The sequence below is a fragment of the Apis cerana genome, linkage group LG11 (assembly GCF_029169275.1).
Source record: "Apis cerana isolate GH-2021 linkage group LG11, AcerK_1.0, whole genome shotgun sequence".
Lineage (NCBI taxonomy): Eukaryota > Metazoa > Arthropoda > Insecta > Hymenoptera > Apidae > Apis > Apis cerana.
Genome location: NC_083862.1, coordinates 1,944,180 through 1,970,733, shown reverse-complemented (window position 1 = coordinate 1,970,733; position 26,554 = coordinate 1,944,180). Strand labels below are relative to the sequence as shown.

General features: G+C 35.7%; 1 protein-coding gene across 5 annotated transcripts in view; it reads right to left on the bottom strand.

Annotated features, from left to right (window-relative positions):
* The window catches only part of LOC107997157 (uncharacterized), a 91,301-nt gene that overhangs the window by 49,062 nt on the left and 15,685 nt on the right, over positions 1-26,554 (bottom strand). Inside the window, exon 1 of one of the 5 annotated variants that reach the window (XM_062081312.1) lies at positions 2,117-2,596. The exons of 2 other annotated variants lie outside the window; for them this stretch is intronic. In XM_062081312.1, coding sequence (XP_061937296.1) covers positions 2,117-2,265 — 149 coding nt within the window. In that variant the 5' untranslated portion in view covers positions 2,266-2,596. Of the gene's footprint in view, positions 1-2,116; positions 2,597-5,977; positions 7,276-13,705; positions 16,302-26,554 lie in introns of those variants that run through there. 2 more of the 5 variants (XR_009831771.1, XR_009831770.1) reach the window with 2 other exon arrangements.

The following is a 26,554-nucleotide window of genomic DNA, read 5'->3' as shown; positions in this document are numbered from 1 at the left end:
ACATACGGAGATCGGCTACAAGATTGGCAGGAGGAAGGAATAAAAATCTGGCCGCATTTATTCAATCGGTGTACGATCGCGGAATGCGAGTTGGATCAAAACTTAATAACCGGGAGCCGTGCAAAAAGCGAGGGCGCGTGCTGAATATCGGGGCACCGCGACGCCGCAAATTAATATAAACGACGCCAAACCCCACACCACGGGAGCAACCGTCGCCCGGGTCTCATCGGGTATGCGCGCCGTGCGGGCAATCCGATTGCCTCGTCGTCCTTCGAAATACCATGGCTGGGTCCCGCGACGCATCTTGATCGCAGGATTTCGACGACGTGCAGACGATTTTCCTTCCCCTTTTCACGGAAGAGAATTATCGCTGGGGCTGATTACTCGCGGAGGAGGAATGCTACGTGTATACTACTTGGGAGTGGATATCGTTGATAAATGTGGATTAGGATTAGGTGGAGTAGTAGGTATGGGATAGAGTATTTCGTCTGTGTGTAATTTTTAACTTATTTAAAGTTCTTTGCATAGTTGTATATTTGTACGTTTGATTTTCGTAAATCAAAAATTATCGTAAGAAATCTGTTGAAGAGATGTTTGTATTGTGGAATTTTTTAATGATGAAAAATAGAAAGTTCGATGATGGTATTTCATTTTACTCGACAATCGCTACTTTGATGTCTTATACTTTCTCTCAAAAAGTTAAAATCCTGAATTTTAAATAATTATCAAGATTTAACAGTATACTGTGTTATATTATATATTGTTAAAATATCGATGAAAGTAATTGCAACTTTTATAGTTTTTTCTTTCTTAAACTTATTAATAAGAGATTTGATAGAATTATACACATTAGTGACAAAAATTAGAAAACAAGTTGATCGTTTGACAATTTATTAAAATAAATGAGAATAAAAAAATTACAAATTGATTCGTCTTTTTATTTCTCAATATATATTTCTATTTATCGTTTCTTTTTATCAAGCTGTGTTGAATTTCCTCATATCCACGACACGTAAGAGAGATTTTATAAATCTAATTTTGAAGAAACGAAGACGATAGAGAAAAGTTTAACCGTTTGAAGATCGAGGAACAATTGATATCAATTCGCAGGTCTATTCGCAAAGGGCTCGTTCAACGATCGATTTCAATTATACATGACACAGCGACAACGTGTTCTACAGCAAACGTAATATGGAGTACCGTACAGTGGCGCCATCGTTCCAACGAGAATCCACTTTCACCCTCGGTTTCAAAAAGGAAGAATGACATTTACGAGAGAAACGTTCAACCTATCCATTCGATTTAAAGGAAACGATTATAAAATATATCACAATGTTCTATTCTAATTTTATATTCATCTTTGACAATCATAGAGAATGATCAAAATTAACACAGAGTTAAAAAGATCAAATTCATTTGTATCGATTCAAGATCATGAAAAAAAATTTGTTAATATAAATATATTTGTATATGATAGAGTAATAACTGTTCATTGCAAAAATATAATAGCAAATAAATAATAAAAATAAAATGGATGAAGATTAGAAACTGAAATATTGAATTTTAATTTTATACCTATTATGAAACCTATTTGTAATAACTATTATAAATATATCAATTAATTTTTTCTTGTTTTTTAATCCCAAAAAATTTGAATTAGAAGATAACGTGATTTTAATTCTAATCGTTATTTAATATCAAATTTCCACTATGATTAATAGCCGATTGAAAAAAAATTCATTGAAATTCTTCCAAAGAATTATATTTCTTTCTCTATAATTAGAATTATATTTTTGAATCCAATATACAACAATAGTTTATATTTTCTTTTTTTGCGATTGCAGTAAAAAAGGATAGATCCATGTTTGACAATGAGAATTGATATAATTATTGTTTTAATGAGATGTGGATTGCTCTTGTATTAAAAAAAATGATATTTTTAATTAGTCGATAAATTATTTTATTTAGTTTGTAACATTAATTAATTCAACAATTATTAATTATTTCTAATTTGCTTTAATTTCTCCAAAATTGGATGGATCTGCTTCTTTTTTGCTGCAAGATCCTCAATTATCTCAATGTGACAATATCACGCATCATCAATTTTTCCACTCACCTTCTAAACATTACCAACACCAAATCAATTGGTCCAAAGGAATTATTTCCAACATTGGTGGGGATGATCATACAAGTACTTTCTTTCATTTCCTTCCAACCAAAATCAACAACAGTACAACAATACAAATCATCGATCTTTCCACTCATCTTTTAAACCAACACCATCAATATGACATTAGTCACTCGACCATTGTGGGGTGGGGACATAACCACACCAACACATCCCTCCATTTCCAACCAAATTTTCACAAACAACATCAAAAATGATCTCTTTACAATTACAATACATCCAACGACATACAAAATTTCCACGATCCATCATCTTTCCACTCACCTTTTAAACACTGTCAACGATCGAGTTACGACCAGTTATATCACTTGACCGTTGGAGTGGGGATGACCAATGATGACATTCGTCAATTCTCCAAAAGACAAACCTTGGAAACGGATCACCACAAATCCAACCTCGATCTCGATCTTTCCACTCACCTTCTAAACACCTCCCACGCTCCTCCGACCACCTCCAACAACAGTTCTCCATCTCCCCGTTTCCTCTCCACGTCGAAAGACTCCCGTTCCAACTAACAACCGCGGTGACAATCGTACGCGCACGTATCGAAATTCGGATGCGAGTGGACGCGTGTCGGTTGCGGCCAGGTAGCATCTGGGCACTGGAAACCGGCGTGGATCGGGCCCTCGGCTCGAGCGTAGAAACGAGTTGCTCGAAACGGGTAGAGGAAAGAAGGCGAGCAGGAAGGATGGCGAGAGGAGTCCTTCTTCGGTGGATCTGCCTTCTCTTCTTCTCCTCCTCCTCCTCTTCTTTTCGCGTACGCGCGCCGGAATGTTAATAAGTCGTCGAACAACGAAGGAAACGATCGAATTATTCGCCATCTCTTTGATTTGACGGAGCTTTGACAGGAAGGTGGATAGAAAGAGAGGATAGGATTTGTTGAGTAGAGAAGAGAGGAAGAGAAAGTGGATATTACACGGAAAATGTAAATCTACAGAATGGAATACGTTTATCGCGTCACACTGTCAACATCGTATTCTAAGCGAACAACGCCCTCGTGCGTTCTCTTTCGTCTAATAGTGCGCGTCGCACGCCATCTGACTACATTTTTGATAACCAAAAAATCATACGTTTGCTTGTAATTCCACGATTCTTTTTATCGCCAACAATAAGAATCGATGCTTGTTTGAGAAGCGTTGCTTTTATTCGATCTTCGATAGAGATAGATAGATAGATGGAGAGAGAGAGAAATATAAGTTTTTCTCGATTCGAATGGGAAGGCTTGGCCACAGTGAAACGCGTATTTTGTCGATCGTTCGAAGATGGATCACGCGAATTATGTCGGTCGATGTGATATAGAGAGGGTCGTTAGAGGAATTCTGTCGATGCGACAGAAATTCGTTATACGACTTTTTGTCGAGCGCCGATTTTGTGTTAAGATAAGTTGCGTTTCTTCAGAGGAGATTGAAATTAAAATTTTTGATTTGATATTAGTAGCTTGCCATTCCGAACAGTGTTCAGGTGCATCTTTCTTTTGAGGGGACTGAGGGATGAATTTTAAGTGGACGCGGTTGATTAAGGAGGATTCTTGTAGAACGTTCAAGTAAAATATGTCTCTTTCGAGAGATATGGGAGATACACGATCGTCCACGAAATTCGTGTCACGCTAACGTTCGAGCTACAACAGCGATGGAATTAAGTTCAACGTGAACTTAAATTCAATTTTTTTTTTTTTTTTTTTTTAGAGCGAATTGTACATGTTAAAAATACAAACAGAACAATCTTATTTACATTTACTTTTGCCGAATTTAACTAATTTTAAAGTGTGGGGATTTTAAAGTGGGATTATTTTGGGAGGAAATAATAGAGATTTTATTTAAAATTTTCTTTGTCTCGAGTTTCGATAAAGAAAAGATATTTTCAGAAATAAAAAATGAAAAAATAAAAGTCTTTATTTCTTGGAAAATTTTTTTATATTTATTATAAGATATAATGCACTTTAAAAATTGAAAAAAAAATTAGAAATTTAAAATGTATAATTAAATAGTATTTATTTACGAACATGGGAAAGCTTTAACGTGTCCATAGATATATCGTTCGTTTCAATTAAATCAATAAATGATTAAATTGATGCAATGGAAATGTAAATTATTTCAAGAGCACATCTTCGCATCTGCATCACATTTATGGTTATTGCAAAAGTGAATGATCTTTTATCTAACGTTCTAATGTTGATTTTTGTTGATTTTTTTTTTTTTTTTGATTACCAATCGAAAAATATAAGTTCCAATAAATTTTGAAAAAAATTGTAAATTTTCAAATACTAAATCTAAATTCTCAAACCCCAAATTCCATTCCAAATTCTACGATTTCTGAATAACTCGATCCTCGATCCACTTAACGATCCACGTCCAACCGCTCTTAATATTCAACATCTTAACATCCTCCACTCTCGGACCCATCAGTACATACAAATAAATCCAATTACCGAACTATCGGGAATATTTTACCATACCAAAATATCCATTTGAAACGCAAGGATACTCTTCTTCCAGATCCCCGATTTGAATATTCTCCTTTAGCTTCTTCCTTTATTCGGCCAGAGGATAATTAATGCAACGAGAAGAACGAGAAGAAAAGGTGGCTCGATCGCATACGTCCGTCATCCGGAGGCAGACGGACCGAAACGCGTGTCCTCACGTGAGAACCGACTCGTTTCTCGATCGTTCCACCCTGCTATGTAAATTCTTTCTTCGAGTTACGCGAGATTTACGACCGAACGCTTCGATATCTGTGCTATGACGGCTTGGTGACGCGACACTAGCGCCACGTGACTATTAACTAAGTACCTTGTATCTTTGTTTAACCGATTTATTTAATTATTCGTTAGAGAAATATTTCTACTGCAGAAATGTAGCAAAATGTATATTTCGTTAATTCTTGAAATCGTTTCAAATTAATATTCAAGTTAATATCTTTTTCACGATACTTTTTAACATGGTATACTAGTGATACTAGCGCCACGTAACTATTAATTAATAGATTGAAGATGTAGTTTTGATACATAATAATAAATTTTTACATTTATAAGTTTATTGAAAATGATAAATAGAAAAAAAGTCTATATTATATCTATATTATTCGGATATGTAGGATTTATGTAATTTCAGATGGGTTTCAAATTGTTACATATTAATGAAAATAATATGTAAATGATTGAAAAAAAATATTGACAGGAGAATAAAAATTGAAACTTAAACCGCGGCACTGGAACAAAAACGTGATCGTGGATCATCGATCGAAAAAAGGTGAAACGTTGTCGGAATTGTACGCGTTCCAGGCGACGTTTCGATTCGAATTTCCGGAGGCGTTTAGCACTGAGAACAGGTTTCTACAAAGTTATCGAGAACAATTTAAACGTTATTGAATCTCAACGATGACAGACGAAGAAGAGGAGTCAATAAAAAATTTCGTACGAACAATTATACGTGTGTTCGTAAAAACACAGGAATTTACATATAACAATTATTAAGCAACTGCTCGTGAACATACATTTTAAAATTATTGGCCATACTTTATTCTTAGTATGATTATTAAAAATAAAAAAGTAAGATATAACAATTAGAATTATATCTCCTGAAATTTTTTAATATTAACGAATATTTATTAAAAATTTTCCAAACAAATTACGACCGTGATTTCCTTGCGAGGGATAAAATGAACAAAACACATTAGATTGAATAAAGTTATCCTCACGCTTACCAGTCGATAATTTTAAACAGCAGACGATTTATTTATACATTATAACGAGATAATTTAGCGAACATGAACGTGTGGGCATCGAATTGTAATGGTGGAAATCCGCGCTGAAATAGCACGATATTACCGACGCGACTAATTACGGATATCATAGATACCCGCATTATTGACATTAGCCGTGGTTCGGTCGTTACATCTATCTTGTTCGCTCGCGATTAGTTTAACTCGTAGCCTGCCACTCGCTATATCCACCCCGTGTTTACGTGTGTTTGCGTTATAACAGCGTCAAGTGCACCTCCGTTTCTCTGCTAATGGAACAAATCGAAACGATCTATCGGCGGGACGAATTAGAAAGTTGAGGTTAGGAATAATTGTTGCGGTTCGACGAGTCTATTAATATTTTGAATTGGTCCGTGAAAATAATTGGACGCTATTTTTGCGGAAAAATTTATCTAGAATTGCGATTTGAACGAATGTTTGTGCAAATGTGAAAGATATCTTTGAACAAATTTTTTTAATGAAGTTTCGCGAGTATGATAGATAATTTTGAATACCTTCGTTGTTTTTAAATGCAGATGCAGATGGATCTATAACGTGGTACTGATAATTTTTTTATTTTTTCAAATTGCTTGATCACTTATTACAAGAGAATTTGAGAATAAATAAAATAGAAAAAATAATAGATTGTGCAACGAATGATCCATTTACATCGATATCCAATATCTAATATATTATCCAATGTATTAAATTTTTTTAAAAAAAATCAAATACTCGTGAGACCAATCTATAATTACAGTGATAAAATCTAAAAATACGAATCAAAACAAATTAAGCAAATTTCCTAATTCAAAAGAAGAAAGAAATCAATCATGAAAAATAAATTAATTGGTTGAAAATATAAGATATAAAAGATATTATTATTCTATATTCTATGAATATTGTGCTTTCGAGATAAAATAATTTTATTATTTATTAAATCCCTTAAAATAAATATTATTAAAATAGAATGAAACCTTTTTATTCCCAAAAACGATTCCAAACATTGTTCGACGATTTCCAAATAAATCCTGGAATAGGAAGCGAACCGGAAATTAGTTATTCGATAAGCCCGCTTCAAATATAGAAAAATCAAACAAACGAATTTTTGATTCTCATATTCTTTACAACTATTGATTCCCCGATATACTCACACATACGCACACGTTCTTTATTTTAGCTATATATATTTCAAACCCTCGATAAAAATCACTTTAAATCGAGCGATCCTTAATGATCCAAACCGTTTCTTTTTTCCGTTGCAACGATCGAGAGAGGAGGCCTCCGCTCGATTCCATTCACGTTCCCCAGAAAATTGATCGTTTAACTGCTTCCAGCGTTTTCGAACGGTCCTGCATCAGATTATATATATTTATATTCTTATGTAAGATATGGGGATAGATAGACGCCAAGGGGTTTTATACATTATCGTTCAAGAGTTTTGGATAGAATCCTACTGCGTTTGTTGTTTCATATTTAAATTTGTTTCGTTATATTCTAATCTTTGCAAATTTTACTTGCAAATAACTCAGATTCATTTATAAAACGATATATTAAGTTTGCTTATTTCTAAACAAACTTGCAAGTAAATATTCATATTGTTGTATTAAACGGTTCGATTGTTTGTCACCTTTATTCGTGTCAGTAAAGTAATAAAAAAGAAAAGAAGGTGAATTCTACGAATGAATCTGTATATAATTTTAATGTAAGTTTTAATTAGATACAATTAAGTTTGTAAAATGTTTTACAACTGATTTTTCAACATAAAGAACTTATTACTATTACTAATATTTACAGAAAATAATTAAAAATTATAATGATTCCATTTAAAAAGATTACATTTAATTCGGACACTCTATACATTTACCCATATTATTTCGACATTTCAATATTATATATCATACGATCCAATATGATAAAATATAAGAGATTAAAAAATATTTCAAATAATAAGCGCAATATAAATTATCGATAATTAATAATAAATTTCTCGATCAATAATATATTGGTCAAACTTTTGACCAATACTGTATACCTGTAATAAAAGGTGCAACCTGGCAGTTGCAACCTGGTCCGCAAAAGAAATCGGCTCGGTACCGTAATGATTTCCAAATTCTTTAATTCGTAAAAAAAAAAAAAAAAGAAAAAAAAATTCGCCTCGAATGTGCCCCAACGATCGATCGATCTATCGATACAACCTGCTCGAAACGGGAAGCGTATCAGATCGGTTCCCTTAAATAACGAGGACAGGAACCGAGCTAGAAATTATCGGCACTTCGAACGCGCTAAACTTCCCTCACCGGCCATCAATCAGCTGGCCACCGACCACCTGGCCTACTTTTATCGTGTATCGATCGTGAACACTCTCAGATCAGAGATTTCGATGTAATAATAGGCAAACGTAACCGCGAGGGCGGTAACGCTCTTTTTCGGTTATGATACGTTGTTTCGAGGGCGATTAAACCGTTCTTAAAAGGGATTTGATGGATTACGATGCTTTAAGAATTGTGGACGATTGCTTTTCTTTTCAGCTTAGAATCAAGGAACATGAATATTGTTAAAAGTATATTTTAGAATCATTTATTACTTTTTCTTAATAATTTTCGTTTTCGCAATTATTGCATTGTTATATTTTATAAGAGTAATATCGAGATGATTCTCTTGATGTTTAATTCAAAGACAGTTCAAAAAGGAAAAATTAAAAAATAAATAATACTCTCGATACGAATTTGAATCGATCATATACAATACAGTATCAAACTTATCATAATATATAATGTTACAAATGTTACGTAGCACGTTAAAATATTAAATAAGAATATTCCGAGCAATCGTTTATTGGCAATATCGATAGATTAATATTTATATATTTTTCACGTATCTCATAATAAATATTAGGTTAGATTCGCGCATTTTCCAAGGATCAAAATACCCTTACATTCCAAAACACAGAAATGCACACATTTTCGCGAATTCTTCGCGTACAAAACTCTAAACAAAATGGAAAATAACGATCCTAAAATCTCTCCACCGATTTATTATTATTTCGCGTCCGAACCGTGGAGAATGGGCGAGCGGAGTATATGTATATATAACGTCACAGGGCTATGCGAGACACGGCGATAAATCAAACAATGTTTTTCAGTGGGACGAATCGAGGCACGAATGGTAATGAAAGGCGGCGGACGATACAGGCGCGATAACATTCCGCTTGGCCGCGTGTTCCGCTCGCGACGATGCCAGCGACGACAAGCAATCGCAAAACCTAACCTTACCTCGGCCATCTCCCGCATTCCCTCGTTCCTTCGTTCAACGATCATGCGTTACACGTGTTCCCTCCGCTGCGTACGTGCGCCCCGAGGAACGATCTTTCTGCTCGTATTTTCGATCGTTCTTCCGCCCATTACGGGACGTATTGCTCTCGAGCTTACTTATCGTGATTGATCGTTCGATCTCGTTCGAGCAATGTCTCGAAGTGTTTTACCAGTTGGGCCCGTTTTGGATGGATGGTTTTAAGTATTTTGTCAGGTGTTTTCTTTGAATGGCGAGCAATTGTTAAACGGTGATTTTTTTTTTTTTTTTTTAGAATTTCTGAATCATTTCTTAATGGTCAAATATGTAAATACGAACGAAAGAATTTTTAACTCGGTTGACGAGTCAGGCTTCTTATATATGATAATACGAGTATCGTACATTCGTGGTGCAATGAATACTGATCGTGCGTATGTAAACTTAATAAAATCTTTTTAAGCATTTGAATAGTCCTATTGTGCTTTTATACGTATATAATTTAATATAATATAATAATTTGTTTTAATGTCTGCGACGTATTTCATCCATATAAACATACTTTTTAACTGCAAGATGGACGAATAGAGGTGTCAAGTTTCGCGATACAATGTGACTGTAAATATGCGTTGCCACCCCTGGTTTAATCGCACGAAAGGGAGATCTATCCCGGTCCCAGATTTGTGAAACGTTACACCCTACGTAACGAGAGATTTGGCGCCGCCAAAAACTATCAACCAGACCTCTGGCGGAGAGATTTCAAACTTAGGCCCCGATCTCACACTCGCCTCTATATTCGCCTCGCCCCGTGTCTCTCAGCCTATGGAACAGGGCGACACGTTTAATTGGTAATCCGTTTAAAGGATTAGTAACTCACGATGGGTATTAGGACGTGTCGCTGGCCCGCCTGCAGCTTGTCCGTTTCGCACGGACAAGCCGAAGGACACGGCCACGTCGATGGATATGGCTCTTTTCGATGTTCCGTTTATCGGTCTGTTTCTTGAAATTCTTAGATACTATCGGAAAATTATAATACGCGTAAGAAAATTCATCTGTTTTGAAAAGAATTTGATTTTAATAAAAATATGTAAAGAATATATATTTATTTTGTGTATTTAAAGGTATCAAGGTATCTTCGTATTTTGTATCATAATTTGCTTTGGAAATACTTTCCAGATGACAAATAATAATTGAAATGTAATGAGACAATAATTATTTAAAAATACTATGGAAACTTTAATTGATTGATTGCTTCATTAAAGGATTTATATCTTTATAATGGTTCATGAAACAAAATTATTATTTTTGTTTTGGATAATAAGATATTTTTCTTATTTTCGAATTTTTGTATTATAAATTTGATTTACCATAAAATAAATTTCTTAATTGTATAAAAAAACTAATCTAAAAAATTTATCCATCCTAAACGAATAATAAATTTCATCTTACAAAGAAAACTAAATTTATAAAAATATAGAAAAGGGTGTCTACGATATTTCCAAAAATCTGCACAAACCAATAATCACCGATATCCTCGACGCTCAACCCCTTCCTTTTCAATCGCTTCAACGGCGATCGTTCATAAGATTAACCTCCGCTCGACGAGCTTTTTCAAGCGATCACACGACTCGTCGCGCACGTCATCCGGAACAGGGCGAGCCTGCACGAAACTTCGATGGATCTCTGCGAGGAGGAAGGGGCAGAGGATGTCTTTCTCTCTCTCTCTCTTTCTCTCTCTGCTCGAGTGTTCGACAGGACACCGCGGGGCGTGTGCTCACTTTTCAAACGAGCTTACTCTTCGCCACGCAAGAGCACGTAGCCGGAGGGGAAAGGTTTGAAATCCGGCCTGATCTAATAGGGATTAACAAAGTGACAAATGTAAGAGTTAGCTAGATGGGGAGATGACCCCCTGTTAGGCGTTTGGAAAAAAATATCGTCGAGCGAAACGGGCACTTGATCTCGGCCTCGCCACTGGCCTCGTGCGATTTTAATTGTAACGGAGATGGAAGGAGTTTTTTTTTTTTGTAATGTTTTGGTGCTCGATAATGTTGCATTTTGATTCCAGGTTCCTTGAGAAGTTTGCGCGAGACGTAACGCCATCTCTGCAAAGTGTATTACGTGATTGACTATTATGGCTTTGTTCGTCTCCTTTTAATTGCAAGACAAGCAAAATTCTTTTTTTTTTTTTTTGGATATGATATTTCATGTTGTATATCGAGTCTTATTTATTGTATCTTGAAGAACGAAAAGAAAGAACGATTAACTAATAATTATTTTATAAGAGAAATGGACACGTAAGATTTAATAAATAAATCCTTAAAATTCTATTTTATAATAATGACATTACAAAATTCGAAAGAGAGAAATTTCGTCACTTTCGAGCCAAACCAAACATATTAAACAATAAAAAAAAATCTACGATCATTCACACGAAACAAAATTTTCTTTATATAACCTAACTTTTTCATACGCCTAATTTCGGGTATCGACACGTGTCAATTTGCACTCATGCGCAGAAAACCCTATGCTCGCCACATCCAAGTGTCTCCTCGAGAAACAGTTCAGACAATACGACTCTGCTCTCTCTCTCTCTCTGTCGTTCAGTAGCAGAAACTCGAATAATCGTGTCTGTACGCAGTGTTATATACACGGCGCGATGCAATTTGGATCGTTGGAAAGAGAGAACGCGTATCGAGAGAAAGGCAGTGGCTGTACCTCGTTAACAACAAAGCCAGACAAACGTGCACGCGGATTCGGGAACAGATGCGAAACGATGTCAATCAGAGCGTGGCACGCGGGTAAGGGTAGCGGCAAGTGATTGACATATTTTCCACGGTGAATTCATCCCCTTTGGAGAAGAGCAAAAGACTGGATCGGATATTCGCATAAAGCTTCTCACCATTCTGTTTCACCTCGGCTGTCACGAGCGTGTCGCGAGTGGGGAAGAAGGCGTCGCGCCATATTTTGCCCTTAATCAATTTGCCAACCGATCATTTCGAAGTGATTCGTAGGTTAGGGACAGAGATTTGGTTGATATGTAACGGTATTTCGATTTTTTTTTCTTCAAGTAGTTAGTTTAAGTTGAATTAAAAGTTATTTTGAAGATGTATAATAATTACTTGTTATTAGAAAAAATGAAAAATACTGTTAAAAACGAAAAAATAGTTTTAGGTTAGATCAGATTAATATTAAATTTATTTAAGTTTGATTCGATAAATTAATACAATTTATTTATTTTCCGATTTCTGATGGTTTATATCGGGTTTGAATCAGATTAGGTTAGATATAATAATCTTTCAAAGTTATTGTGCAATATAATACGAATGCTTCGAAAGTGAATAAATGCAATTGCAATTAAACGATTATTGAACATATTTCACGAAATATAAATTATATTTGAGCGTCGAGTGTTATCAATGCTTCTCGTATCATACATTTACTATTACACATAAATTTCGAAAAATTGAAAAAGAAAAACTCTAAAAAATTTTATTCCTTCTTGATCTTTAAGATCAAACGAGTTCTCGAAATATTAAATGTAACGTAGAAAAAGAAAGTATCCCTCCTTTCAAGACACGTATTACAGAACATACTCAACATAACCTCACTTGTTGCCTGAATGTAGACGTCAGGCGGACGAAGCAGCATGAAAGGGGCAAACGTTGGGCCACGTTCGATGGAGAGCCACGTTGAATGGCGACCAATACGCTCCTTATCGTCGAAACCTTTTTTTTTTCTCCCGCAACAATGCAGTCACGGTAATCGCGATGAGTCATTGCGTGTCAGCGATCAATCACCTAACGCTGATCGATCCTTGGGATCCGTCGATACAAAACCGCACACGTGTACCACGCGCTGCGTCCTGTGTTTTCTATATCGGCATTTATTCCGTGAATTTATCGCGCGCCCGCTCGAAACGTTGCGACGTGACTCGCAATATTACGCGCGGGCATACCATTCGACCGGTTTAGGTTAAGCGTTCTTCTTATGGTGAATATGTATGAAACGAGGCGAATTTAATGGAAATTTCGTTGATTATGCTCGTGAATAGAGTTTCAATTCGTATTCGCGGAATGTAATTGTATCGGGATTCGTTAAACACATTTTTTATATTAGTTAGTTATTTTGATTATTCCGTAATGGAAGGAATGTTGTAATAACATCACATAGATCGAATTATCTGTTATAGTTAAAAAATAAAAATTTATAACGAAGATTTGGAATATTTGAAATTTTGATCGGTTATTTTCTATATCTAAGAATATAGGAATTCTATTTCGATAAAAAAAAAAGAAAAAGAGTTAAATTGAATAATTTGAATGAGTTTAAAGACTAATTTAACTTTAATCTAACAATTTATCATATTTTTCAATGCTAATATTTCATAAATTCTTTTTTTATTTTATACGTATAATAAAATGTACTACATCATAGTTTGTTAAAAATTATTAAAGAACAAATACTCGTTCTCCATCACTAATTCTAATTGCCATTTATTATTATAGTTTTAATTTACACACTCAAATTCACACTCAAATTCTAAATCATGATTCATCAGTAGAATTTTGACTATTCTTCTTTCAACTTCGAATCTTTTTTCCTAGTTAAAAAAAAGCACTCGATTCCATCACTCTAATCGCCATCTTTGATAAATCTCTACAACCAAATTGACCAAATTCCATCCGATTCCTCGCTTAATTTCAAAACTTTTTTCCTAATCAGAAAGAAGCACTCGATCCCATCACTACCTCCGATTATCACTTTCGACAATCTCGACCCAAACTAAACTTGCAAACCACGACTCGTCAGCACGATCGTCAAGTCCCCGAGGAAACTTTGACTTTTTCCTAGTGAGAAGGTGGCACAAGTTGGCGAGAAGCCGCTGACACACGTAAATACCAGGATGAAAGCAAGGGGTAGATAGTCGAGAGCGCGAGTTAATTAAAACCCTCTCTCGTCGGCATTAGAGCGAAATCGTGGCCCCACTCCTACTGTTTTCTCTTGCACCCTTTCTTCCCGGCCCAGGCGGACGAAGGGACGAAGAGAAAATCGCCGGGACATCGGTCTGCGCCTCCTGGCCTCATCCGATAAAAGGAGGTAGTCGGCCGAATGCGAGCAACAACAATAATGTCGTCGTCAGTTCGTTAAGCGTTTCTTTCAGAACGCCCACTTTCTCTCTCTCTTTCTTCCTTCTCTTTCTCGATCAACTCGGCCACGAGAGGTGCGAGCCTCGAGATAAACCAAACCCACCTACACCTTCGACCGTGGGCCAACCTCGTTACGACATCGGCACGCGTGACTGCGTGAGCCGTGCATGCGTGACTTCGTCACCTGAGATAATATCGGTGGGCCGCCATCTATCATCCAGCGTGATTCACTATGGACATCTGGTGGCGCGAGAGAGAAGCAATTCTCGCCTGGAAGGAAGAGGAGGAGGACGTGTTGAGGTTAAAGAATGCACCGTGACGAAGCTACTGTTTTCATCCGAGAACATGTCATTATGGTTGACGTGGGATAGGGCGAGGATGTGTTTTGATAGTGTGAAAGAGGTTTTCTCGTTGGACTTCTTTCGTTCGTTGATTGGGAGGAAGGGGGGAGGGATTGAATGATAGAGACGCGTTTGATTGGATTAATTTTGTGATATTGTTCCAAATGGGATCGAGATGAGATTTGATGGATATTTTACCATTTAGAGTTATACATATTTTTATACAGTTGCTAAATTTTGTAGCAGACGATTATTACTTAGTCGATTGACTTTGTAAAAATTAATCTCTACTTCATTATAAATCAATCTTTGGCATTCTAGATCGACGGCAATTCGTGCATTTTTAACAAAACATCGCTTTTACGTAAATTCACTGCATATTTCTTTTCCCTACAAAAATCTTGCATTATCCAGATAATTTATATATTTTTATTATCAAAATTATCTGCAAAAACTTTAAACTTTTTGTAATTTTACCAAAGAATTTTATTCTTTCATATATTCGAAACGAGAAGATCGCTCTATTATAAAAATCTTGGTCTTTGCGTATCGATAATAATTTGTATCGCACGTAATCGGATAGGTTATACTATATCGTCCCGTGGCAGCGCTGCTATCGCGGTCGTGCCGGTGCCATCTTCCTCTCGGATTCATTAAAGACTTTTATCGGGAGAACACAGCGCCGCCTATGTACCAATTCACTTAACGTAACCAATCTAAAAATGCTCATCAGCAATTTAAAGCGTCGAGGGCTCCTCGAAGGACAGCCGCGAGGGCTCTGTCCTTCTCCCCCTCCCCCCTCCTCTTCCCCCTCCTCCCACGTAAGTGGCTCGTTCCACGAGAGAAACGGACAATGAAAGAAGGATAGACTAAAGAGGTTGGCAAAAAAGATACGACACGGTTGGTAACGGTGGAACGTCGAAGAGGAAGGAAGAGAGAGGCGATAAGAATGCAGAGTATATACAGGGTGTTAATATACTCGTGGAACGCCTTTAGAGGATCTATTCTGGGTATCAAACAATGAATACATGAATTAATACAAAAATTCGTGGGCTGTTTGTAAAGGATTGAAGTAACTCGATAAATAAACTTTGATGGGTATTTTTCTGTTTGTTTTGATTTTTAGAATTGATTCTTCAAACATATTTATTATGATTCTATAGTTGCAAAGATAAAAAATCTAAAATCAATTTAATTTAACTTGGCTTTTACGATTCAACGATAATGGAATAAATTTTTATACTTTTATTATAAATTGAGAAAAAAGATTATACACAGGTCTAGGAATGTATTAACACCCCGTATATAGAAAAAGGAGAAAGAGAGAGACATCGGTGGTGAACCATCGCTTCCACCGAGATACGGATGGAAAAAGGAGGGTAAAAAGTAAGAGACAGGGAGGAGAAGTGGAAAGAGGGAGAAAAGAGACAGATCCATTTGCGAAATGCTCATCGACCGTCTTTGGCCCTTTTCTCGATGCTCTGACCCCCTCCCTCCTCCACGGTGACTCGCTAAGGAAAGGGGGTTTTTCGAGAACGCGTCGAGTAGGATTACTTTGATTCGTTTTGGCTTGCAGATTTAGCCCTCGCCATCGACGATCTTCTGTAGAATAGAAAAGGGATCGAAAATTAGAGAACTAGACGATACGATGAGAAAAATTTAGTAAGCATTTTGATTTACTTTTTAATTTTTAGTTTCATATATTTACGATATGAAGTGTCTTTTGTGTAAAATTAATTCAAAGGAAAATAAGAAAATTACAATAATATCAAATTACATGTATAACGCATTAATAAATATTTTAAAATTAATTGTAATCGTTTTTATCTTTGTTCGTTATTTTAAGCATATTTTATCTATATAGAAATATAGATATTTTTTCGAATTTTTAAAATCGTTTCCATCTCGTATAAAGATCGAAAATCTTATTTAAATATTCCAAAATGGAATTACAATTCAAGTAAGATTATAAAAAATATCAGTACGCGTTTTTAAATTTAATGCTACGAAATCGCGATCGCACAATCATTTACAAGATCAATTTCAATTTAACCAACAACAACCAGTCCAACTTCCTCTCCCCTTCCCCTCTCCCCCTCTAATCTATTTAATCGTCGATCGTATCTCGCATATCGTACATACATACGCCTTTATCCACCGATCTCTCGCCAGGGGATGAAGCCGTAAAGAGGATCTACGCAGCACGGATCTCTCCATCCCTGAATCAAGACGTAATGCGATTCGAGCAGCGATGAAGCCAACGGATAAAACCGTTGTCGCGGCCACGGTTATCGTCTCCTCGCAATAGGCCGCCACGCAAACGTGGCCGCGTGCCCTTAAATCATGGTGTTTGCATAAAATATTAATAAGTGACACGAGTCAATCCTCGGATTAAAGGGGGGAAGAGTGTGGAGAGTCGAGGGGGCGACGCTAGCGCCACTTTATCTATCTCTACTTTGTTCTGTTTGTGTTGGCTTTTCCCACGGAGGGTCGCTGCTGTCCCTTCGGCCACCGCTCTTCGACAAATAGTAATAATGCGAATTGACACGTGACGCCGTTGTCGCAACAACGGCAAACAGTGGGGCGAGGGGTCAGGGCTACTGTGGAGATGGAACAGAGGACAAACCGAATGCTCGTTCGAGGAAACGTTCGTCATTTCTTGTTTGAAATTGATTTGATCAACGCGGTGATTTCGATTTGATCCACCTAACCTATAAAATGTAGGTCTGTTCAATTCTTATCCGAAACATTTTCCAATAAACTTAAATATTGTATACGTAAAAGAGTAAAATATAATTCCAAAGCAATCCAGGTATCCGACGAATAATTATCGCCAACTGAAATCTCCCTCGCACTTAATTTACAACGCCTGTACAAATCATCCCGATCGTTCGTCCAACTCTTTCGTCCAACAGGGACATTCATCCAATCTCGTGTATAACCTCGACTGTAATTAAGGAACCGCTTAATTCCGGGCACGGTGGAAGATTATCGTCCCGATTGCCTCTCCGTTTCTGCATCGGCGTGTGTAGGATAATTGCGAACGGGTGTATCAGTGGCCCGTCAGCCCTATTCGACACGTGTCGACCCGTGCCCCTTATCTCGCAACTGCTTTACGTCGAACCTCGTTGTTTCCATTATCCGTAATAATATATTCTTCTTATATAAGTTCCTGGCCCGCCCTTTAGGCCCTGCAGGCTAGGAGGGAGAAAGAGAGACGAAGAAAAACAAAAGGAGTTGAGAGAGAGAGAGAGAGGGAGAGAGGGAAACAAAGTGGCTGCTGCACACGCGTTTGTCAATGTTTGCCGGTGTCGACACCCACCTACTTATGCAAATCATTTAATTTAACCCCTCCATACCGGGTGATCCCCGAGAGAGAGATCGTATCTCGAAACCTATTCGTATTCATTGCCCGGCCCGATGGGGGGAGCCAGTCGAGATCCGCAGAGCAGCCATACGATCGCGTTTTCCTGATGCCACCTTTTATAACTGTGTTCTCCAACCTTTTCTCGAATTGCCCTCCGTACGCTTTTGTAATGTTCGAGTGACGCTCTAGTTTTCTGCGCAAAAGTAAGGGAAATGTGGAGGAATTAGTAAATGAGAGGTTTTACGTACAGAATTTTCTAACCTCTTTTGAGTCGTGATTTGTTGGAGTGAGATTATATTAAGTTTATTATATCGAGTATATATATTATACATAGTATATTTGAGTATTTCTATTAAAAAAATTTAGCGATCAATTTTTATATGCCAGAGTTTTCTAACCTCTTTTGAATTATGACTATCTTTGTTTCTTTTATCTTTTTTGTGAAAATTATAATTAATTATAATTAAAACTAAAAGAATTTTTATCAGTGTTTTTTAACCTCTTCTGAATTATGATTATCTTTTGTAATGTTAGAACAAGTTTTGATATTCTTTCCTATCTTTCCTTAGGATAAAGAAAATTGAAAGAATGAAGAGGTTTTATACTAGTATTTTCTAGCTTCTTTTGTGAATTGTAAACATTTTTTATAATATTATATTTAAGTAAAAAGTAAAGAAAATTAAAAGAATTAGAACTTTTATGCTAGTTTCTTATTGTCTAGTCTCTTTTAAGTTATGATAATCTTTTACAACATTAAAATAAATTATGATATATCTGTTTATATGTAGAATAAAGAAAATTAAAGAAATTAGTACCAATCATCTTTTGTATTAATACTTTCTTTTTCATATTTAAACAGTTTAAGATTCTTTTTCCTCCATATAAAGTAAAGAGAATTAACATCAAGAGGATTGACATCAATCATATTAATATTTTAACCTTTTTACAACTTCCTTTTGTAGAATAGCTTATAATTCTTCTTTCTACATAAAATAAGGAATATTTAAAGAATTAACTCGATTAGAATTATTTGGAATTTAAATTTAATGAAAGAAAGAAAATCTACGATTCTTTGATAAAAATTTATCGCGTGCATCAAATTAGGTTAGGTTTAAGTTATGATAAATTATTAATTAGAGATTATTCAAAATTCAAGCGACCGACTTTTTGCATAAAAAAGAGAATAACATAAAATAAATTAAACACGTAAGTTTCAATCGAAATCCAAAATTTAATTGAAAAGAGAGAATTCAAAATCAGTGTTAAATATGAAATTCAATCGAAAAGGGAGAAAAATTATTTCTAATGCATTTACCTCGTATATATCACGATAAATTTTAGCTTAGGTTAGATTAACTTGCTTGAAGTGCAGAGTTTAATTGGAAGCGAAAACATCGAGATCTTTATTTCATCGAGTGTCAAGCGCGAAATAAATATTTCACTCGCGTTTTTTTCTCTCTCTCTCTCTCTTTCTCTCTCGTATAAACGAGAAAAAAGAGAGATGAGAAAAGACTCGATACGATTCTCTAATGGAATTTATTACGCGCGTCAGGCCGAGTTAATGCATAGCGGCGCGGACACAATGATTGCCAGCGCGGGACAATGCGATTTCAGCCTCTGGACAGGGCGGTATTCAGCATTTAGGTTTCGATGCTCGATGTCGACAACCAGTGACGGCTGCGTTTTAACGCTTTTCACGGCAAGTGGGCGACCAGTGTTCGATGATCGATCAAGATTGATGCACTATATGATACACGCGGAATTTATAAGAGCGTGTACATCAATCGCGTCAGTGGAACGAGTCGATGATTCGCGTTCGAGCGTGATATGTCGAATCGAGAATCGTGAAGGTACTTTTTTCAATCGTTCGCTCCGTGAACAATCTCGAACGCGGAAAATTTAATATCGATTGTAATAAATATTTTTAATTTTCACATTGAATTTTATGATGGAACGATGGAGCGTTAATTTTTGATTATACGTAAAATTTGGTGCTCGAAGGATCGATCATATCGTTAAATTTTCTATGAAAAAATGTGATTATTAGTCAATCGAATTATTTCATTTCGACGAACGAAATTTTAATCCATCTACTAGTTCAAAAATTTTTTCAATCTTCCAAATAATAGTAAAATAATTCGTTGTAGTCTTTTTAAATCTCGCCACTAGATGACACAACTGGTAAACTGAATATTCAAAGGAGATGATTCTTTTTAAGTAAACAAGATAAGAATAATAAAAAAAATTGTTTACTTATCTCAGCCTGAAGGAATAATCTCTAAACTTTTACACACCTAAAACATATCACTACTCCTCGCTATCTCAACTCCAAATTAATCCAAACTCGACGAAAAATAAGACTCGCATATATCAAAAATCAAACGGAATAAACGCATAACCTAAAACCGACATAACCTAAAACACGGAGGAAATAGTAGAGAATCGAAATCCAAACACCAAAAAAAAAAAAAACAGGATCCAAAACGTCGAAATAGGGAAAATGGCGTGAAACATCGATAAAACGGAAAGCAACGGATCAACTGGACGCGTCAAATAGACGCGTTGATCGTTCCAACAACTGCGATCGGGTCTGTAGCAGCGGGAGAGGGAGCGTGCGTTTCAGTTTCATTACATTGGCGTGGAAATCGGGAGTCAGCGATTACGATTTAACTCCCCACCAACCTCCCCCCTCCCCGCACCCGCCGTGGTGTCGATCGTGTCGGCAGCCCGTTTTCGGTGGCCGCCGCTCGTGAACATCGCGGAATGACGTATCGGTACGTGCGGTCGTTTTAACCGTTTTAACGGCTCGGCCGGGAAACGAGTGTCGGCAGCCACCCCGAAACTCGTGTACACACGCGTGTATATACGCATCGGGCACGCGAGATCTCATCGAGCCGAGCTGCGGTGCGTCACGATATCGATTCCAATTCACGGCCGGCCGCCAATCGCCAGGAGAGCAAGAGAGAGTGAGCGAGAGGGAGCGAAGAAGATGAAGGGAGCGAGAGTGTAAGTGAGAGAGGAACGAAGAATTGAACGAGTAAGAGAGAGGAAAAAAGTGAACGCGTGAGCAGGAAAAAGAAGAGCGAGCAAATGAGGAAGAACGAGAGTGAAGGAACAAAAATGAGCGAGTAAGAGAGAAAACGGTGAGTAAATGATGAAGAATAAATGTGAAAAAGAGAAGTAAAGGAGAGAGAAAGAGAAAGAAAGACAAAGAAAAATTACGTGTATGTGCAATGAGTAAAAGAGAAGTAAATGAATAAGAAAGAGAAAGGAAGAGAATAGAAGTTAATGAACGAGAGAGAAAGACGCAGTATACCGAATTAGCAGCGTTGTTAATGTAGTAATCGAGTGTTTCATCGTTCGATGATTCGCTCGGGATTGAGCGCGAGCGAGAGAATGAAAGGTCGAAAGAGAGAGAGAGAAAATGGATGGGTATAACTGGTAAAACCCGCGGGATGACGAGAGGGCGCAGCACGTGTGTATCCAGCATGTGATACAACGTGTTGTCATTCGGGCAAACGTGTATATTGATGCCGGGGTGGGGGTATTTTTGTCACTGCGATCCTCCGGTGTAATTGGTTTGACGATGGAAATTTCGCGCGCGCGTTATTACGGAGGGGGGTACACAGGCGCATACAGTCCTAATCATAAGTACAGTTGCAAGCTTTCTCGATTGTAATCGTTACGTAAGAATTTTTCTCGAATCATTAACGAGTTAGAATTGAAGCGAGCCTGGAAGAAGCGATAATATGACAATTCTATTTAATTCCTACAAGGAGATTTTCTTATTACATTTTTTTTATAAAAGTTCATTCAATCATATTCGTGTAAAAGAGAATTTCACGAGCTACTTTTTTTTTAAAAATCGTACAATAAATTATTTCGCAAAATTGGCTCAATGAATTAATTTTTCACTTTGTTTTGTATCAAACATACATGAGAAGTGAACATTAGAAATGAATTTACATAAATGAAGTTGTAATAATTTGACTCATTAAACTCAATTAAATTAATTTAATTTCTTTTCCATCGAATCTATCATACGAATATGACACGTAACACTCTGGCTATTATATATTTCTCATTATTTTAATTAATACAAATTTTTCGCTCGATATATAAAACTTTTCATAATCCTTCTTTTGACTATTCCACAATAAAACGTAGATAAATGATTTTAAATGATTTATCAGATGTTGATTATAAATGTTATTTTATAATAACAATTTATATCGTATGTCATTAAAAAAAACCAAACGTACTTGTGAAAGGGAGTGTACACACTCGATGACTGGTACATAGTGGAGAAACGATGCAGCATGGAACGATGTAAAATGTTAATGCCACGGTGTTATTATTTAGCCAGTGAGGCGGAATTTCGCGGAGGGTAATCGTAATATAAATCCAACGCGGAAGGCGAGAAACGCGGATATTAAAATTTCATAGTGCGCCGCTTTAAACCGCGTAAAAAATGGACGCCTGCAGCTGGAGCGGATTCGAAACCTTCTATGGAATTTCGCTGGAACGATCGTACGAACGAGTTTTTTAAGAGCGAACAAGCAACAGCGATGTTTCGTGGTGTATTACAAAAATCGTCGCTCTATAATTTCTAAATTTGGAAAAGAATAGCGAAACAGATGGGCTGATGACGATTTAATTAAAAAAATTAAATTATACTATTCAAGTTCGTAGAAGTTTATTTTTACAAGAGGATATAAAATTTATACATCCACTCGAATCATATAAGTTTAGTCGAGAGATTATAATATGCATATTTAAAATTATAAAACGTCAAGTCTATTCGTTGATATAAAATAGGAGGGTTATCGATCTAATTCAAAAATTTAAATATCTTACTGAAATCTATTAAAATTTATTCATAAGATTAAACTATTATACATAGAAAAGGATTGTCAGTCAAAGTTCTGAATAAAATCCTTTAACTAAAAAATTTTTTTAATCTTACTATTTAACTACTAATTTCTACATAATTAAACAATTATCCTTTGTTTTTTTCTTATTCGTGATAAGGCAAAACGGCGTCAAAATTATTAAAATATTGTCACGTTCGATTCTTATATTATATGATACAAAAACGCATTGACCAATATAACGATCTTCTTAACTTCTGAGTAAGGTGGACAACGACATCTACGAATCCCCACCATCTCGAGTTCGAATAATCCATTGAAATTAACGCAAGAACCGAGGTAACCACAATTCTCGTATCCTCTTGACCGATTCTCGCCGGTACGCGGCGCCACCGTCTCCGCCCGGCATGAATTATTTCGCTCGTTCCGCGCGAATAAAACGCACAAACGGCCGGTCTCGCGTATTCGTGTAGCCGACGTGTACTCGCCGTTTGTCGAGCGGGAGCGACGTTCATTCGTTTTTCCGAGGCAAATGAAAAAGCTCGACGATGCATAGCGGCCCATGCGCCGCCAACCACCGCTCCCTCCTCTCCACCGTTTGTCAAAACTCTTTATTGCCGTTCCACGGCCGCTGTATTCAAAGCGAGGACTCGAATATACAATGCGCGGTGTCCGGAAAAGTGCGCGCTTCAGTTTTATATATATATATATACACACACACATTCACACATACATAATTTTATATATACTGTATGTATGTGTGTATGTATATATATATATATATATATATATAACGCGGCTGGTTTCGGTTTTATTATTACCCCGACCCCTCCGCGGCCCTGTGGCCCACACCAGTGGAAAAATATGCGACGATGCGCCAAGCGGGGTGGGCCGTTTTGCCGACCCTCTCTCCTCGAACCGGCCGTAGCTTGTTCCCTTCTGATAAAGCGCGATGAAAGCGCGAGAGGTACGCGGCGGGCGTGCACGGTGACAAAGGGAATTTTACCAGATTTTATTACGTAATAAATGAATCTATGTGTGTGTATGTGTATGAGTGATTTTAATTAACGTTCCGGAACTTTTGTTTTTTTTTTGTATAAAGTGGTCTTTTAAAGCTCTGAAGTTTCAAGTTTGGATTTAAGTTTTGGATTTTTGAATTTTGAGGTTAGGTCGAGGTTTTTGTTATTTCCGATTGTGATCCTAGATTTTTATCGGTTTGATACGGTTTTTATGGCTGGTAATACGAATTCCTGAGTAAACTTTTATGGGTTTTAAGCAAACAAAGGTTTTTAAATTTGGGAATTAGATTAGCATGTATAATCTTCCATTCTATTTATTTATAGGTCAGAATAAAATATTCTTGAAATTTAAAAGTCAAATTACGTTATCTGATACATCATCGAAGAGATTTAAATTTAAAAAAAAAATCTTTCGCTTGAAAAAAATATGAATAAAATTATTCGTATTTAAGCAGATATATATCTTCGAAATACAAATTAAATGAATTTGTACTTGTTTTAAATTTAGAATGTACATTTATAATAACGTTACATTATATAAAATATATTGTGCACAAAATGATTAGAATTAAAATAACATTATAAAAGTAATTAGTCTGATTTTTAAAAATCATTCTTAATAATTGCAAACAGAAAAACATTCCAATAAATAATATATAATTACAAAATTAACATTTAATACGAACAATTTTTCAATTTGAAAGATATCTGAGTCGCGATAACCGGCCAACATCCAATCTTATCCTCTTATTCATTAACACCAATAATTTGTGTTCCATAGAATAACTATGCATCCATCTTGTATAACGTAGGTAACAGCAGCGCCTCGGGTGCTCATGAATAAAAGCGCGAATAGACGGACAGAGCACGAGGCATTAGCGGAATAAAACGGCCGTAATACCGACTATGTTCAACATGCTCACCGGTTGTGCGGAATTTTGTTTCTACAGCGGTCAGTTAGGGCCGTGGTAAATTTTCATTCTTTTCTCTCTCTCTCTCTCTTCTCCAGAGCAGTTTTTTTCGTTGGAAATAACACGCGTTCGTAACTCTGCGACAGGCCAAGTGCTTTAAACAATTCGCGATATCCGTTGAGAAATAGCGGTCAAGTATCAACGTGAAGATAGAGAATTCTTTCTCCATTCTGGTAACTCTATCGTATTGCGTGCAGATATTTTACCATTGAAATATTTGGAAATTCTCTGTTTGAATTATAAAGAATATTATTTTCTCTTATTATTTCTTTTATGTTCCTTTATCTGAAGTGTGTAATTGTGACGATGGTAAAAATATAAGGAGCCTTCGAATCAATTATTTAAGAAGTAAATTTAAAAAGAAGTATAATGGTAATGTACTTTGGCTTAATTTCTCGAGATTAATAATTCATGGGTATTTACACTAAAAATATATTATACACAAATGACTTAAAGTTTTATATATACAATAATAATTCTATTTTGCCAAAATTTGTCAATTTTCACTAATAAAAAATACATAATAACGTAACAAGTTAAGAGTTATTTAATAATAATTTAACAAATTAAACGAATATTTTATTCTCTTTAATAAAATATATATTTATTTAGAATCGACGTTTAAATTTAAAATTTTAAATCGAATCAATTTCTGCAAGAAAAAAAAAGAAGAATTAATAATCGAATAAGAAAAATTTCGAAGGATCCCCTGATATATCAACAGCCTCCACACCATTGTGCGTTATCAGTCAAATAAATTCATGCCCCATCTTAAATGGGGCACCAATCTCGCTCGTCATTTTTTACGAAAGGGTCTCGACGGATTGAACAATATTGACACTCGAGTTCGAAATCGCCATGGACAATCGAGGGCACGTCACGGATGGTGATTCTGTCGTCCAGTTTCATCCCCATTTTCCTCTCGCAGATTCACCAAATTTTTTCTTGACAAAATCCTTTCAATACTTATGCCATACGTATAGGGTGTTCTATTATATAATTTTAATACATTTAAATGTGTAAATTATTTATGTATAAAAAATTGTATGAGTTAACAATTATCAGTACAAGTGTACAATTTTTTCTGCATGAGATTTTTAAATGGAGATATAATTTTTAATGCACGAAAAAAAAAATTAATTTCATCATTTCAAATTATTTTTAATTGAAGAGTTTGTCGTTAAGAATAAGATATTAAATAAGAGAGATAATACTATATTATTCGATGAAAGGTTAATTATTGTTTTATGCAGATTTCTATCGTAAATTTCAAAAATTTGAATATAATTTGAATAACTGCTAATCGTGTAAAAACTTCACTGAAAGAATCATAATTTTTTTTACATAGATATTATAAAATTATCTTACTCCTATTTCTTTACTATATTTTATACAATAATACTCCAATTTACCTATATTATCCTTCGTATCGTCAACCTAATTTCTTTCCAATATTCCAGATTTTTAAAAATTTTTTTAAAACATATTCCCAAAATCAATTTATAATAAACATTTATAGAGAAAAATTAAACTTCAAACCTATTCAAATAAGTATACTTATCTCATCCCTACAATTTACATTTATCAATCAATTTACATTTATACAAAAAAAAAAAATTAAACACCC